The sequence below is a fragment of the Grammomys surdaster genome, unplaced genomic scaffold (genome assembly GCF_004785775.1).
Source record: "Grammomys surdaster isolate TR1022 unplaced genomic scaffold, NIH_TR_1.0 130, whole genome shotgun sequence".
Lineage (NCBI taxonomy): Eukaryota > Metazoa > Chordata > Mammalia > Rodentia > Muridae > Grammomys > Grammomys surdaster.
The window spans coordinates 24,226,041-24,244,559 of record NW_021604588.1 but is presented as its reverse complement, the minus strand read 5'-3'; the positions used below and the strand labels follow the sequence as shown (position 1 = coordinate 24,244,559).

Sequence of the window (18,519 nt, the reverse complement as noted above, 5' to 3'; positions counted from 1 at the left end):
ATATGCACCCCTACACACGCATACACACATGTGCACTCACACACATGCATACACACATGTGCATTCACATATGCCCATGCATGTACACCCACACATGTCCACACATGCATACACACATGTGCACCCACACACATGCATACACACATGTTCACTCACACATGTCCACACATGCCCACACATGTCCACACATGCCCACACATGTACACCCACACACATGCCAATGCATGTGAACCCACATGCATGCATACACACATGTGTACCACACACATGTACTTGAAACAAATTTTAATTCAAAACTTAAATGAGTTGGATTCTAGCAATCTTGCTGCACATGACAGAAAGGAAAAGCAGAATTTTGTGCTGGTTACTACGTCCCTGCATTCCCAGATGAATATTGTTAAGGCTGGAAGGGCCACATTTGGATAAATGTCACGTTGTGGGGTTGGTTCCAAAAAGCCAATGGCAGAAGAAGGGAATCCTGGGAACACAGTTGATAGGACAACTTCCAAAGTGAGTGTGAAGCTGGGTGCGTGCCCATCACACCACTGGAGCTCGGGTCCGTCGTCACTAGAAGAGAGCGGCTGCACATTTGCCCTCACCTCACGCTGAGTCTAAGTGCCTGGCACACAGAAAGGCTTTGATCTGTATCTGTGGGAAGGAGGGAGGGCAGAAAGGAAAACAAGGATGAAAGTCTGAAGTGACGCCGAGCCCCGTTCACAAAGCCCGGTACTCTGAAACCCTGCCTCACTTCCACTTGTTAAACTGTTGGGTTCCAGCCAAGCCCTCTGGTGACTGCCTGTGATCGCAGTTCTGTGTAATTAAACACCTGAGCTTCCAGGGAGGGACAGACTCCAAAGCCAGGCAGTAAAAGCCTGTGGCTTCCAACTGTCCTTTCCTCTGTTCCTTCCTTCTGGCTATCCAAGCTGGCCCGGTGGGCAGTCTCTGTCCAGCGGCTCCGCCACTGTGCCTCTCTGCAGCGCTGTCTCTGCCTTCTCTGCTAATTTACACATCTGGGCTGGTTTGTGGAACTCCTCAGAGTGTGCTTTAGTTTCTCCAATGGGTAATTCCATTTCACCCAAGGGAAACCTGGGCTCTCTAAGCCAGGGGTGTGGGCTGCCATTATGTCAGTTCTAAGCAGAAAAGGGGACTCCCTTTCCCTGCTCTGGTTCTGCCACCCCCATTCTCTGAGCTCCTCTCCCCATTCTTTCCTATAGCACAAATAAAGGGTCAGCCTGGCCAAGGTTAGCTCTATGATCTGCAGAGCTCAGGGTGATTTCCCCACATGCTTGCCTTCCCCCAGAGCCTGTTGCCCTTCCTTTCGGGCTCCTCTCCAGCCCCCACTCCTTGCCTAGTTTTCTTGAGGCAGTGGTTGGCTTTGTCACTGCATAGCTATAACTCAGAGCCAGGTCTCTAGCTTATAAGAGCATCCTCCCCTTCTCATGTGCACGAAGGACCACAGTGAAGAAGAGTAAGAAAGGAAAGGGTTCTGAGGGACTGCAGAGTCAGGTCAGCAGAGGATTCGTGGAGTTGGCCCTCTCAGTGCCTGCCTGATCGAATCCTCTTGTATTCTTATATTGAGTCCCCCACACAAATCTTCATTCAGCTCTTCTCACACAAAAGATGGGCAATCCCCGTTCCCATCACTACCTTTTCTAGCATGTCTCCTCCATGCCTTTAAACCCTTAGCTGACACCCACTGTGATGGTTTGTATATGCTTGGCCCAGGGAGTGGCACTATTAGAAGGTATGGCCCTTTGGAGTAGGTGTGTCATTGTGGGTGTGGGCTTTAAGACCCTCCTCCTAGCTGCCTGGAAGTCAGTATTCTGCTAGCAGCCTTGAGATAAAGACAAAGAATTCTCAGCTCCTCCTGTACCATGCCTGCCTGGATGCTGCCATGTTCCTGTCTTTATGATAATGGACTGAACCTCTGAACCTGTAAGCCAGCCCCAATTAAAGGTTGTCCTTATAAGAGTTGCCTTAGTCGTGGTGTCTGTTCACAGCAGTAAAACCCCAACTAAGATACCCATCAAAGTCCCTTGTAGAAATGTCAACTGACTGAAAGCAACAAACAGTAGAGAAGAGAGAGCACCACTGACATGCGCCAGCTGTGGTTCCTACCCAGATCCCAAACACAGGTTCTAGAAGGGACCAGTCTCAGCTTGTCACTGCCATTCTGTTTGCAACAAATCCAGATGAAGAAGCAGGCTCGGGAATACAAGGGTTTCATCCTATCACATAGCAGAACAGAGCCAGGATCTGCTTCCATGATTGTCTGATTTGATCCTTGGGTTTTCTAAGCTCTGTGACATCGGAACATAAAGGTGGCTTCTGACCTTTCATCAGCCATGTATGCAGCCTGGCTGGCTCTGTGAGCACTGGGGGTGGCTTTCAGAAGGCTCTCTTGTCCAGTGAGTTTCCTCTAAAGAGGACTGTCCTAGAGACGTGAGCAGACTGTGAATGAGCTGGTGGACAGATGGACTATGGAATCTTTGTTCTGAGACTGAATTATACAATCTACATAAACCACAGGAATCCTCCAAGTCAAAGGCCCAGACTACAGCCCAGACAGACACCTTCTCCTATAGCCCAGACAGACAGACAGACACCTTCTCCTGCAGTCAAGACACCTTCTCCTACAGCCCAGACAGACAGACAGACACCTTCTCCTGCAGTCAAGACACCTTCTCCTATAGCCCAGACAGACACCTTCTCCTACAGCCCAGACAGACAACTTCTCCTACAGCCCAGACAGACACCTTCTCCTACAGCCCAGACAGATGTCTTCTCCTACAGCCCAGACACCGTCTAAGTGGAAGACTTCAGGGCAGAAGTCTGGCTGCTCAAAACACACAGCACATGGGGTCTTGTGGTAAGGGCTGCAACCCCGATCCTTGGTACACAGAAGTGGGTCACAAACACGAACCTACCACAGGATAGAGTCTGGGGGACTGGCCAGGAGGCAAGTACTTATCTCGGACCACCAGTGCTTTCTTCTTGCTACTTAGAGGAAAACAGGGAATGAATGGTGGCTGCATTCTCTGGAGCCATCTCATTCTTGTTGGGAACTGGGATGGTCACCTAGACTGGCAGGAAAATGTTGACTCCTGTGTCTTCGGAAACATTCCCTAGTGGACTGCTGTCTCTCACTAGTTTTAAAGAAAAGGAAAAATTCTTTTCTCCTCAGTATGACTTCTCCCGTATGTGTTGGTCTATCAGTTTCGAACTATGATAAATACTTGACACATAGCAGCTGGAGGTGTGAAATGACATTTACCAATTCCTCTGCTGCACGTGGAGAGGGAGCCATCACCACCCTTGTCCACCGCCACCCACTGTCTGTGCTTTGACACGATCCATGAAGGCATCAGCCGCTGACCCACCAGCACTGTTTGTGGTTACCAGAACCAATGGTTGCCATGGCACTCAGAGACCAGGAGCACAGCATGACACAGAACTGCTGAGCCCAGCTCCCTTCTTGCTAACTATGTGACCTGTGGCAAGCAACACCACTGTCTCTTTAGCCATAAAGAGGCAGCCCTACCTTCTCCACAAGGTGTTATGAGCTTCAAAGGAGATAGGCATAGAAGCACATTAGAAGCTAAATATTGAATTCTAATAACATTACCACTTCAATCTCAGGATAATTTGCATTTAAAAAAACAAGAGAGTTTCTCAGATAATGTGCCTGTTGGCATTTAGTCTAGGCTTCACCCAGAGTTACCTGGCAACAGCCAGGTATGCCTGACTCACTGTAAAAGAGGCTGCTTGCTCCATCCTCTCTCTCTTGCCCTCTTGCTCTCTCTTCTTGCTCCTGCTCCCCCTCTCTCTGCCTCTCTCTCAACTCCCTGAATAAACTCTATTCTATACTATACTGTGGTGTGGCTGGTTCCTGTGAGGCTCTGGGAGTGGGAAGGGATGCCTCAGCATGGGCCAGCAGAGGCACCCCCTTCCCTCACACCTTACCAAACCTACACCAGACATATTCCTGGCTTCTCTATCTTTTTATAAAATAAAACATGCCAATCTGTAAGGTCAGAGAGAATTCCTCCATTAGCTTTCATCCCACCCAAGTTTGCTAACATCTAGTGCTTGTTGTGAATTCTTCTCTTTGGGGTACAGCAACCAGCTACAATCAAAGCCAGTGTCCTCCCACAATACATGCAATCAGATCATTTTAATCATAATTATAAGCCCAAGCTAGAAAAATATCTTGCAAGAAAGCATCTCCACCACCCCCCACAGTTCCTCAGCTCTTAATTCTGTGTACCTTCAACACACACAACACAAAGGATGCTTTCCCTTGCTGTATCCCAAAACAACCAGCCAGGGTAGCAACAACACAAAGAGAAAGACTTTGTTGTCAGGTGAAACTAGGATCAAAATTCAGTTGAGCCACCTCCAAAGCTGTGCCCTGGGGCAAGCTGTTTCATGTCTGCCAAAGAGGAATGAACCCCTGTTTTACACACAAGATTGTCTTTGGGTGCTCAGTGTTCTTGTTCGTTCTCTCAGGAGCTCCTCTTGCTCTTGGTCCTGATGCTGCAAGTAAAGCCTGGGCAGTGGTATCTGGGAGGCCTCTCCAATCACACCAACAACACCAACAGCTTCCCTTAATTTGCTCTGTGGTCCAGCCAATTTGTATCTTGAAGGGAGTTTGTTTGTATCTAGAAAACTCACAGCCAGGGGTGCTTACATTTAGGGACTTGCCAACTACACACTGCAGGCAAGGCAATTTCAAATTCTCTTACAGAAGACCACACCCAAAGGACTAATGAGACTGGCAACATCATCTTTTGTTGAATTCCACAACGAGCTATAAGATGGGGGAGGGGGAACAGGGAAGAGCTCTTACTGCTGGCACCCTAGTGGGGACCTCTGTGCCAGGCACTGTACACCAATCCATTCTTCTGGCATCCAGATCTGGCTGGTTCTGACGCTCTTTCCCCCACTCCAGCATAGAGAAGAGGGACCACAGAGAGTCACACAGATCCTGCCCTCTAGAAACCAAGAGTCTCCCTGGAGCTGAACAAAATCCATAGCACAATGAGAAAGATACCAAGATGGTCAGAAGCATGTTCAGAGACAGGTCCAATGTGAACGAAAAGAAGCACTCCCAGAGGACCCATGGCCCTAAAGAGTGCAGCCAGCATGTTGGGGACGGGGTGGGAGGTGTTGAGTACTTGTGATCTGTCAGAGAGGAATAAAGGAAGAGAGGGGCAGGTGGTAATTCCAGGCTGTGCCACAGGTGGAGATGCCTGGAGGGCTGTGGGCGATGGGTGGGGGTGAAGCAAGTTCCCAAGAAAAAGCAGCTCATTCCCTGGCTAGAAAAGACATCTAAGAATAAATGATAAATGAGTGGTTATTTCTCCCAGAGAATTCTGAACACTGCCCCACTTCCCAAAATAAACATAAACCAAAAATGAAATTAAATAGCATCCCGCGCTCCTCAGACAGAGCAGCAATTATTGCTTTATTTTCTCTAAGAACAGGAAACACAAAATTAAGTGGGAAGAGCAAGAGGCAGCCTTGGTTAATGACACTGAAAGTCTTGGCCTCTGGAGGGAAAACTCTCACCTTCTTCACATGGCCGTCACGTTTCATCATGCCATGTCCCTGCCATCAGTGAAAGCAGAGCCAAAGGCAATGAATCCCTTCACTCTCAGCAAAACTGTACAACCCAAACCACAGAGCAGATCTCACACTTGAATCAGAGTCTCTTCTCCCCAGTAAAACAACTCTAAATTTTGTTTTTCCCCTCAAACCAATGATTCGGGTAAGACTACATTTCTCAGACTCTCTTGCAGCTAGGTCATCGAATCCTGGCCAATGGGGTATGAAGAAAATGAATATGCATAACTTCCTAATCTTGTTCTCAAAATAGAGGTGCATGACTGGCATTTTCTACCTCCTTCTTCCTATTTTCTAGGGGGAAAGAATATGGGTGAAGCTCGAACAGTCACATGGGATCCCAACACAGAAGTGACATATGGACATAGGAAAGAAGCTGGTCTCTGGTGTCTGTGAGGCAGCCAGATGAAGTCTGAACTTCTAAGAGACATGTTCTGGGTCTGCAGGCCATCAATAACAAACTTCCTCAGTAGGTACCTTCCCAACCTTAAGGCTTTAACTGTTCAGAATGAACAAGTCCATATTTACTGAGAGTCTATGATTAATTAAAATCATCTAAGTTCTCCCTCCTACCACTAAGTTCTTACTGAGAGTTGTGACCATATTATTTTAGAAAAAAAAAAAACAGAAAGTGATATAAAGCAGCCCACCCAGAGTGGGCCCAATGCTGCACGGGATCAGCCTTGAGGAACGTTGAAAGGCACTGATTCATCTAGACAGGCTCAGGTCCAGCAGGAGAGTGAGAGAAGGGTCTGCTCAGGGCTCAGGATCTTCACAAGAGTCCCCGAGCACCGGAGCCCAGCTGGGGTTTGAAGGGAGTGAGATGAGGCAGACTGGGAAGACAGACGTGCTTCACAGATGCAGGAGGCTACACAGGCCCTGGTGGTATCTCCTGCCATCACCAGACAGGGAAGCTGAGTGCCGCTTACTTAAACTGACAGACTGACAGTAGTGACATTATGGGGAAAGTGGAAAAGTACAAGAACATATTTGGAAAATGGCAACTGGCTCTTCACCATCAAATCCTCCCCAAGAGCCATCCAAGACAGGGCCAGGACCCAACCTGAGGCTGAGGTAAATCACCGTTGCCATATACATCTTTCTTCCTTGGGGATCCTCAGATGCCACGATATGGATGAGCCACAGTGAGGGCTCCAACTCCAGGCCCTTTTCTCTTACGCTGATAGGGAAGCCAAGGTGAGGGCTGGCTACAGCTTGGATCTAAAGCCAGCCCACTGAAGACAGCCTCGGTTTCCACATGCTCCTAAAGGGATATTCTGTTCGAATAGAGAAAAGTGGGCTAGCTTGCAAATGCTTTTTCCCTGTTTCCTGGCATCCTCTAGGGAATAAGCAAGTTGTAATGAGGCATTCAGAGCTGACACCAGAAGCCACAGAAAGCGCATATCACTGATGGGACAGCTAACACATCACCACAGGAGAGCCGAGAAATGCCACCCATCCCTATGACATGAAAAACTGAACGCAAAGGAAAAAAAAATGAATCTTGTTTCCCACTGTAAGAATTGAAAGGTAGCCTGGGAGTAAAGCAGTGCAGAGTTCTCAGGATTTGCCCAGGCTTTTGCTGCTAGATATCTAAGTCCTGGTGTTAAGTCTGACCCCAGGAAGGGTACAAAAAGGGCATAAGTGTATACATATGTACACAGAGACAGCAAAGGGGAAAAGCCATAAACCTAACACTGACAGGGATCCTGATGGAATAGTGTTCAGAAAGTGGGGTTTACAGAGCTGATTACTAGTATTACACATGGTGCAAAACCTTTCTCGTTAACACAAGAATTTGTCAGACATATGTCACAGCTGTAACCAAAAGTGACAGGTCGCTGAAAAATAGCTCTTTCCCTAAACAGCTAGTCCTGAATTCGGAGCACAGAAACAAAGAAGCATGGAGAATTTCCACACCGGACACGGCAGCCTGCTCGGGTTTACTTAAGGAATTCTGCACCTGTCAGTGATGGAGCACTGGGAATCTGTGCAGGTGGCCCACACCAAGGGTATGCCTCCATCACCCTCACAGGTGACCGACCACTGAACCTTCTCCACCCTGCCCACCAGCCCCACACTCTTGAGAAGGTGAGGAAACTTCTCTGAGCCCACCTTTCCTTACCGAATAACAGGCAGACTCAACTGTAGACCACGTGGGCGTGCTCAGCATAGCGTCTGCATTCACCAGAGCAAGACAGGGGAACGTAGCCCAACAGTCCACATGCTTCAGCACACAGACGAAACGGCCTTAGTAGTCTTCTTCAATTACCGTAAAGAAATGGAAACGTTCCCTAGCTCTGAGAAGACGGAATCATAAAAGTAGTGGAAATGACCAGGGTTTCCCCTGGATACTAGGAAATAACACTCTCGTGGGAGAATAGTTTGGGAAAAGATATGCTTGCCTTCGTTGAATGCCTTTAGTCCTGAAAGCCTTTGGGGACCGTGAAATAGGCCCATTTCTAACTGCCCACTCTTAGCAAAGTCTTGGTAATGGCTATAATCAGGCGTTCATCTCCCCTGAAGGGAAGGGAGTCTGGCCCTGTGTATAGTATATCACTTTGATCATTCCATACCCCAAGGCTCATAAAAATTCTGAAAGAACAGTAGAAGCAGCCCAGTGGTGGAGTGGATGTGAAAGGTGAAAGATGTGAAAGGTGAAAGGTAAAAGGTAAAAGGTGAAAGCATGTGAAAGGTGAAAGTTGAAAGGTGAAAGTTGAAAGGTGTGAAAGGTAAAAGGTGAAAGGTGAAAGCATGTGAAAGGTGAAAGTTGAAAGGTGAAAGTTGAAAGGTGTGAAAGGTAAAAGGTAAAAGGTGAAAGCATATGAAAGGTGAAAGCATGTGAAAAGTGAAAGGTGAAAGCATGTGAAAGGTGAAAGTTGAAAGCATGTGAAAGGTGAAAGGTGAAATGTGAAAGGTGAAAGGTGAAAGCATGTAAAAGGTGCTAAACTCAGCCCCAGCACTGAAGTTTTGTTTTGTTTTTAAGTTGCAAGTCCTGACTAGAAACCAGTGCAGTGGAGGCTAAAACCCTTCTAGAAGAAGAGAAAAGGATCTTAAAGCCTTGCCTGAGACATGAGAAAGCACCCCAAGTTCTAATTAAACTGAAGCAATTAGCCACCCACGGATCCTTCTCACAGCTTCCCATGGCCAGGCAATCATCTCTATTAAAACTCATTTTAAAATAAGGAGCAAACGCAGCAGCTCCAGCAGCACCCAGTTCTCAGAACCAATCACCCCTTCAGACGCAGCTGCTAAGATGCTCAGGAATCTGCCTGCGTCAAGCATGAGACGGGAGTGACAAGAAGCGGGTGGCGAGCCCATTGTATGACAATGTGACCGCAGAGCTGGATCTCTCAACAAGTGGGAAGAGTGCCCAGCTAAAGCCTCGGGCTTCTCCAGGTTGGTCAACAAGTCAGTCACCAATGTCACCCCGAGGAGGAAGCCCTGCTCTGAAGGTTGGGTTCTTGGTGTGATCAGATGCTTCCCTAGCGTGACCTGTCCCATGAAGTGCCACACAGCACAGTGGGTGCTATGGCAGCATGAACACAAACCACTGAGGTCCAGGCAGGTACCCTCCCCACTGAGGCTTCCTGGGATGAAGGTAGGTAGCACTTTCTAGACTCTTCTACAGCAGCAGCCACACGGTCGTCAGTGGTAAAGTGACTCAGGCTGCAGCACTTGCCTCAAGAACTAGAGGGATATTCAGTGCAGGAACAGTATCCCATTAATCTCTCTCTCTCTCTCTCTCTCTCTCTCTCTCTCTCTCTCTCTCTCTTTCTCTTTCTGTCTCTCTGTCTCTATCTCTTCCTGTCTCTCTGTCTATTTGTCTCTGTGTGTCTGTCTCTCTTTCTGTCTCTCTCTTTCTGTCTCTGTCTCTCTGTCTCTGTCTCTCTTTCTGTCTCTATCTCTCTGTCTGTCTCTCTCTTTCTCTCTCTCACTCTCCCCACCCCCCCCCCCCCCTCCAGGGGATGTGTGTGTGATAGTGGCATGTTGTGTATCAAGTATGGGGATTTGTCTACCAAGAGGCAGACAGAAAAAATATTCATCTCAGTTGAGAATGATCATTTCTCTCAGGTCTATAATCGTAGCTCTCAGGTTGGCTGAGCCCAAGAGGGCTGGCAGGAGCTTGAAGCTGGCTTAGGCTAAAGAGAGTTCCAGGTCATCATGAGCTACATAGCAAGAACTGGTCTTCCAAAAAGAAACCAGGGGGAAGGGGAAAGGGAAGGAAGGATGTGGAAAGAAGAAAGTGGTGATTCAGAGAGTTCTCCTAGAGAACTAAATTCTTCCCTAGGAAAGCCTGAAGAAAAGCAATTGAAACAATATTTCACTGAACGCAGACTTCAGCATTGCTTTCACCCTAACATGTAACCATTGTCATGAAGACCAAGCTGCTCTGAGCTCCTCTGGTGGACAGTATTCGCTCTCATGCCAGGCTGGACAAAGCGGATCTAACCTATGTTTAAACCAGCATACTTCACGAGACATGTTAGATGCCCGCTGAAGTTCACTCAAGTATCTCATCAAGAACAAAGCAGGGGGAGCTGCAGAGAAGAGGGCTGTCTGTCTCTGCTGTGGCCATGTCACTGTGCAAGCAAAGCCCCACACTCGCGGCCTTAAGACTAAACCAGACATGGAAAGACCCTGACAGCTCAGCATTCTTAGCAAACTGTATATGAAACAGTCTTCCAAACTTTATAAAAATAAGTATCCAGAAGCCCAGATACATAGAAAGCTTGTCTCTCCCTCCCTCTCTACCTCCCCCCCCCCACCTCTCTCTGTCCTGTACTTCCACCCCTCCCTTTCAACTAACAGCATCTCATGGACCCAGGCTGGCCTAGAACTTTCTATCTAAAGATGACCTTGGGCTCTCAATTGCCCTGTCACCGATCCCCCAAAGCTCAGATCACCACTTGCTCCACCACACCCAGTTTGCACAGTGCTGAAGATCAAACCCAGGGCTGTCTGCGTGTTACACAAGCACTTTACCAAGTGAGCTACACCCCCACTCCTCTCCACACTTCTTACATTTTTTTCCTTAAATTTGTTTCTCAACCAGCGTGAGCTGATTCAAATACGAGGAAAGCCATAAAGCTAGCCTTCAGGAGAAGATGTGTCTGTTGGTCATCTTAAGCAATCATTCCTTGATCCTGCTAGTCAAGTAACCCCACCCCACCTTCAGCCTGCAGTAGGCCTGGCCATCAGGCAAGATGGCCTCGAGTTCCTGATTGTCCTGTCCCGCCCCACACCAAGCGCCGTACTCACAGCCAATCATCATGATGGCCACTGCGAAGATCTTCTCGATGTCTGTGGATGGGGCAATGTTACCAAAGCCCACACTGGTGAGACTCGTCATGGTGAAGTACAGTGAGGAGATGTAGACAGAGTTCTTGCTTGGCCCGCCTTCCCACTTCCCCGAACCAGACCCATTAAACTGGTATGGCGTGCCGATGTCCAACGCCAGTTGGTAGAGCCAGCTGTTGTTGCGGATGGTCTTGGTGTCTTCATCAAAGATCTCATAGTCCCCAATGCTGTACCAGATACAGGCCATCCAGTGGGCAGCCAGCCCGAACACGCACACCAACAGGACCAGTACCGCGGCCCCGTACTCGATGTAGTGGTCCAGCTTGCGGGCCACTCGCCCGAGACGGAGCAGCCGCACAACTTTCAGAGAACTGAACAGGCTGCTGATGCCCTGGAAGGGGATGGACACAGAATCAGAGAGAATGAACAAAGCTAAGACTCCGTCCCTCCACCCCACCGCTGTCATTAGGTTAAGCATCGTGTTTGCTTCCATGACATGCGATATTATACAACCCTTTGAAAAACTTAGAATGCTTTTTGAAAAACTACTGTTTATTTTAATGTTATGTGTATGAGTGGTTTTAGCTGCAGTTTTAGCTGTGTACCATGTACTTGCCTGGTACCTGTAGAAGCCAGAGGGAGTGTCAGGGTCCCTGGAACTGGCATTAGAGGCACTGTCAAGTGCATGCTGGGAACCACACCTGTATCCCCCATAAGAGCAATAAAAGCTCTTAACTCTCTGACTGTCTCTCCAGCCCTTCAAAATCTGAAATCTATTCCAAGGATTCTGGAATAGAGATTTCTATTTAGTGTTTTATGACTTGCTTGAAAATTAAACAAAACAAGTAGTTATTATACATGAAAGCAACAAATATGTGTATTTCCATACCATTAGTTAATTTAAGAAAACTTTCAAGGGTTGTATAATATTTCATATTATGCAATATGAAATATTTGAGTTGTAGCATATTTATTTCATGTGGCAATGAATTATATAACCACACTACATTGCACATAAGCAAACAAATATGTGTGTATTAGAAAGCAATCCGGAACCACAGGCTGTTTTTGTTCTAGTTTTACCTATTTTGTTATAAATGCATGTATTTACCTAATTTCTGTCATTATCATTACTTTGGTTATTAAGAAAACAACGTTTGAAATTAAGGTTAATTGAAATGCCAAGCACGGTGGTACACACCACCTTGTGCGGACACCTCACTTTGATTTCCAGTAGCAGAAAGTAAATAAACAGCAGGACAAACAAACAGGCTTCACAGCCGTAGAACCTGCAACAGATGTGGTGGTGTCTTATCTGTTAATGAAGTTCTCTATCAGCATGGAAGTTCCCAGTGTCCTCCCTCTGCTGGGATCGACCCTGCCACACAGAAAGAGTGGACACAGTCTTCATACTTAGGTGCAGTCAGCTGATAGGGTAAGGGGAGATCTTTCTCCACAGGGATCTCTCTCTGTACCCTAACTGGGGGTAACCAGCTTCCAGTTACAGAGTGAATAGCATCTGCAGCCGCCATGAAGAAGATTATTTTGGGAGTCAAAGGAGTCTCTGGAATGAGTCAGACATCAAACACCGTGTATCAGCCACCCACATGCCACCTCCTCCCGAGGGTCCCAGTTCAGAGAAAAGTGTGCTTTCCAGGGTAAAACTGCCTTCTCATTTTTCCCTAGTTCATATACGGCTCAAAACAACACTAGGTCTTCCAGAAGCCCCCAAAGGCCATCTGTTTTTCCTTGGCCCTTCCCTTTGACTATCCCATGCCTCAGCCTCCACCACAGGAATCCTTGAGGCTACCAGTGCCTACACACCTTTCTCATCCGCCTTCCACATTCCTGTCCCTTCCTTTTCCATCACAATGGCACCACAGGACACTGCTCCAGCTCTCAAAGGCCAAGCTATGCTCTAGCTATACTCCCAATGGGATGGCCATGTGGTAGGCAGACACATGTGGTGCCTCCTCAGATTGGCCTCTCAGCCCAGAAGGCCTGGCCTATGACTCTCCATCTGGTGATCTAATCATCCTGCTTGCCACTGAGTCCACCATGGGGCTTCCATGATGACTCTAAGTCAGACCCCCCCCATCCCCAACCCCTCCACAAGTCCACAGTGCTCTGTGTCCATTACCACTAGACATGATCTCCTGTGATAAGGTCCTCACTTCCCAAAACGTCACCAGGAAGTACATCTTCCCAAATATAGGAGTCACCTGTCATGCGTGTTAGAAGCAAGTGGGTTGAACAGTGTCAGCCCCCATTTTGGAATCTAAGACACCACGGCAAGTGTAGCACACGCTCAGGAGGAGTCTGAGGTCAGGGCATGCTTTCTCTTCCTTTCCTTAAGGAGGATCTGAAACTTCGCTGCTGTGTCTCTGTACAGCGGCATGTCATTGCTCAGAGACTATACAAATTCTCTTTTATCGCATTAGCAGCTGGAATCCTGGCATTTCACGCTATCAGTTTGGCTCCCCCACATCCCTGCTTCGCTGTAGCTTAGTTCATGAGATAAATAAACCAGAGCGCTCCAAACTTCTTTTCCATTTGAATACATTAAAACTTGACAGTGCCATATGCTAAAGAACCAGGCTACCCCAGAGACTCCACAGTGTAAAGCCATCTCACATGGCAGGCGGTTTCTGGATGCTTTATGGAACCCTGGCATCAGGAAGAGCTGGGAGTTTCCAGGTGGGTCAAGGAGAACAGAGGAGCAGTAAGAACGGAAGCTACTGAGCTCATCCTCGACGGGGAGGCTGACTCTGGAACTCTCTGTGGCTCCTCTGTGATATCACTGATGAATGCAGACTGACGTGGATGGTCTGCAGGCTTCAGACTCACCGTGTGCAAGTTTTCCAGATTTACTGAGGTGAGCAGCCCAAACAAACCACTCATTAGATTCGTCTTACCTCGCCTTGTGTGAGTATAGGAGTGTGTGAGAAAATGTGTATGTGTGTTATGTATGTGTGTGAGTGTGTCTGTGCGTGCGCTCTTCATGTGAGTGCTGGGATCCGAACTTGGAGCCTTGTTCGTGCAGCAATCTCTCTTACCCACTGAGCCATCTCTCCAGATCCCTGGCTTCTCGTCTAATTAGATGTATGTGTGTGTGTGTGGGGGGGGTGAGTGTGTGTGGGGAGCGGTGTTTACACATGTGTGGTGCCTGCTGAGTCCAGAGGAGAGAATCAGGTGTCCTGTTCTACCACTCTCTGCTTTACTCCTTTGAGACAGGGTCTCTTACTAAAGCTGGAGCAAGACTAACAGCCGGGAAGCCCCAGTGATCATCCCACGCTGGGTAACAAGGGCATGCAGCCATCTATGCCTGGTGCTCTCCATGTGAGTGCTGGGATCCAAACTGGGGCCTCGTGTTTGTGCAGCAATCTCTTACCTACCGAGCCATCTCTCCGGACACCCCCCTCCCCGGCTTCTCATCTCACTAGACTCACCAATCGTCTCTTCTATAATATTTTTTTTCTGCCATAGATAAGACACTAAAGTCACAGCCTGTTATTGAAATGCCATTTTTTTTAAATAGTGTTACCAGACTCCCACTTCTGCTTGGGAACATGATAGCAGCCATGGCAAACTAGAAATATAAAAATCATTTTCGTGACCATCTTCCACCCTCATTGATCAGAGGCCCCTTCGGCTGCATCCTTTTCCGTCTCATGGTTTCACACCTTCATGTGGTGAGGTCTAAGACCCGCATCTCGAAGGATTGTGCCTGCCTGGCACCTGCTCCCCGGGCTTTCTGTCAGCACTGGCCTTCCCTGTTATTCTCCCTTATACTCTGAAATTAAGAACAGGGAGTTCTAAGCTCCACACTTAGATCTTTCCCAACAAGAGTAACTCGGTACTCAAAAGAGTAACTACTACCTCCCCCAGGGGACTGTGTCCTCCTCAGGCCCGATGAATGGCATTTCAATCATTCTTCAAACAGGTTCTGAGGGATAGGAAGAGCTTCAGGCAGAGTAGGGTGGCCGCTGTCAGTACCCCACACCTCAGCTTCCTTTCACCTTTTTATCTTGAGATATAATCTCACTGCACTGTCCAGGCTGGCCTTGAACTTATTCTGCAGGTCAGAGAAGCCTTCAACTTGGAATCCTTCTACCCCAGTCTCCCAAGTAGATAGGATGCGAGGTCTGTACCACACCAAGCTTAACAAATGCTTATGGAGCTCCTACTCCTAAGTCAAGCACTGGAGACAGACCAGTGATAACCCAGAGTCAGACCTTCACCCACCTAGAATTTTTAGTTAAGAGAGACAGATAATAGGACAAAACTCTAAAGTATGAGCTGCTACATGACAGTATCCTAACAGAGCAGGCTAGACCTATGCACAGAAGTAGCAGGAAGGTGGTCAGCCAATGTCACTCAGGAGACCTCGGCATCAAGGCAAGGCCTGGGGAGACAGGTTGTGAGCCATGCTCTAAGAAGAACAAGTTCCAGACAGAAGTACCGGCAAAGCACCCTGGGATGTGAAGGGCGTGTCATACTCTGTTGCTCTGCTGTAGACTGATATATCCTTGGGTCTGGAAGGACAGTGCCAATGAGAGACGTGATTTCCACCGTTAGCCCTCCAGGAGCTGAGGACATCACCGGATTCCTGAGACCTTCCAAGTTCATCATAGGCTTACTCTTCAGATGAACATGTGAATGCAAAGGCAGTGACCAGCACACAGACTCCACGTCCAATCCCCTCCCTTCAGAGTTCTAGCTCCTCACAGATGCTCTGTGGTGTAGTTGAGTGGAAACCTGCATTGTAGTGATACTGAACCCAATGGTCTGCTAAAAGGATGGTGATGCTGATGTGCGGGTTACACTGAGAGAACGAGGGATGTTGGAAGTGCCCATCTGGGTGTGTCCGCGTGTTTACAGAGGAGATGAGCATGTGGGTCAGTGAACTGAGTGACAGAGACCTGTGCAGACTCTGGGCAGCACCAATCAAAGGACTAAGAACTCAAATGAATTAAAAAAAAAAACAATCAAACAGGAAGAAAGGAAGGTGACTTCAGTCCCTCTAGCACTTCCCTCCCAAGCCTGTGTGCTGTCTGATGCCACTTTCAGGCTTGGACCAGTGATCTTTAACCTTAGACTCAAGTTTGCACTCAGGGCCATGCATGGAGCTCCCTCGGGTCTTTGGTTTCAAGCTGAGGGAGTTGGGGTTATTCCTGTGTCTCTCAGGCTTCTGACCTCTGAGATGAGCCATACACCAGCTTTGCTGGTTCTGCAGTTTGTAGGCAGCCACCACTATGGACCTGTTAAGCCCCTGTGACCATGTGAGTCAGCTCGACACAACCCATCCTCGTGTGTGTGTGTGTGTGTGTGTGTGTGTGTGTGTATTTATATTTACATATATACACGACTTTTCCACTAGAGGTCTCTCTTTCCCCAACCCTCTTTTTCATGTAACAGACTGACCTTGAACTAAGTAAGGTAGGTCAAGGAGTCACAAACTCCTGATTCTCCTGCCTCTACCTCCCAAGTGCTGGATACAGGGCATGCTCCAGCACAGCCATTTAAACTGCCCTAGCAACGGGACCCAAGACCTCACGCATGCTATAAGCAAGCATGAGGCACGTATACCAACCCCCACTGGCTCTCCTCTGAGGAAACCTGCCTAATACAAAGATTTGCTACTTTATTAACAAAAACTGCCTGTGTGTTGTCTTGAAAGAAATGACTTCAAGAATGCTCTATACTCTGAGAACTCAGAGACATTTCTGTTGATAATGGGATAAACTGGTTTTTTACCAGGTTTCATTGGAAGCTGCGCTCTGAAGCTGGGATTTAATTTGCCTCCCCTTACTCATTCCAACCTTGTATTTCAGCCATGCTTAATTCAATCAGTGGTTATTTTCTGAAACCTGGGAAAAGAAGACACATCCTGAACTGAACGGAGAAATGATACAAAAACAGGACCGCCTAATCCCCTGACCTCACACTGCCTGAGGCCAAGCCCAGAGCAAACCATCTGCCACCTGCGGCTGAGTCAGCAGGAGGCTCGAGGTTGTGCACACAAGGGACTGCTCTGGACTCCTGCAGCAGGAGGATGTTACTGAGCCCAAGGGGAGCTTTTTAACCAAAACTGGGATTGCCTGCACCCTTCTATCTGTTTAATCCACTAATGTCATCCAAAAGCCACATCTGCAGTCGCTGTAGAAAACAGTCACTGGAAGAAGCTTAGACATCCTTTCGAGGACTGTGGACGTCCCTTGTGCTTACTCAGAAGCATGAAGCAAGCTGTGTGCTCCCTTGTGAGTTCCCACCATCACGCTTCCCCTTCTGAGGATGCTGGAAATAAACTCTTGGTTGTTGACCAAAAAAAAAATCCAAAGGAGAAGGGACAGAAATTCTGGATTTATCAAGCAACATGTCCGTCACTCAGAATATTAAATTCAGTTTTCTTCTTCCACAACAGAGAGACGAATCCAAGTGCCCTTGAATGTATTTTCTCCCTCATCTCAAAGGAAGCAGTGCAGCCTCACTGTGCCCTGAAGCCTGGACGCTACAGTTTTCATTTTCTGTGGGGTAATCTGATGTAAATCTCAGGGATAACACAGGTCAGAGTCCTGTGTGGGCAAAAAGCCAAGTGAGTTTCCTAAGAGTCACAGGTGCCCCCAGGACTGTGACCAGAGGAGAATCTTGGTCCCTTATCTCTCTCCTGGCCTGAGCTCTTTATATACAGAACAGTCCTGCGGTTAGAAAAGCGTCACTCTAGGAAGCAGCAGAGAGGCATGGGCCATTCGTTCCCTACACGGCCTCTTTAGATTCAAAAGTCTCACACATGCCCAGTCTGAACATAAGCCACTACAGTCAGTCTCATCCTGACCAAAGGTCAAGGTGCAGGCAGAAAGGCAGGAGCCCCCTATCAGGTGGCCTCATGTCAAACACCACGGCTCAGGTGTCCTGGGGGACCTGGAGGATTCCAGCAGCTGGTTTAGATGGGTGAATGGGTCTCTGGAATTCAAGGCAGGAGTGTGGTACTGCTGAGTGCAGGCCAACAGCCTGAACCCTGGGATGAGTCTGTGAGGGTGTAGCTGCCATGCTAATAGAACCATCCTGTTAGATAGGAAGACACTCTAGAGACACTGTGTCCCCTCCTTGGTTATTAGTCTACTCAAGCAATGGTCCCCAAGAAACTAGAATTTCCCCAGCAGTCTCAGGGTGAAAGAAGGAAAACACTTGACAAGGTGTCAGCCTCAGGTAGAGCTTGTCCCCAGGAAAAGGCCTCTATAGGTACAGGCCTACTCCAGAAGGGTAGGGGACAAGAGGGGTTCTCAGGACCCGAGGTTTAGGTAAGAAAGACCTTCCAAGTTTGTGGTTTCCGTTCTTTTTATTCATGGTTTTAATATTGGCTGTCCTTCATTGATACCCCTCAAGATCTCAGAGGTCATTCCTCCCACAGCACTGGGGAATGCTGGGTAAGAATGACTCTACCATCACAGGGGAATTCTGGGTAAGAATCAGTGTACCATCACAGGTAATTGCTGGGTAAGAATCACTCTACCATCACAGGGGAATGCTGGGTAAGAATCACTCTACCATCACAGGGGAATGCTGGGTAAGAATCACTCCACCATCACAGGG

At 48.0% G+C, this 18,519-nt stretch overlaps 1 protein-coding gene across 2 annotated transcripts in view; it reads right to left on the bottom strand.

The window, feature by feature from the left end:
* The window catches only part of Kcnh1 (potassium voltage-gated channel subfamily H member 1), a 304,488-nt gene that overhangs the window by 145,200 nt on the left and 140,769 nt on the right, over nt 1-18,519 (bottom strand). For both annotated transcript variants that reach the window (XM_028760606.1, XM_028760615.1), the window contains exon 7: nt 10,888-11,317. In XM_028760606.1, the coding sequence (XP_028616439.1) occupies nt 10,888-11,317 (430 nt within the window). The remainder of the gene's footprint in view (nt 1-10,887; nt 11,318-18,519) is intronic.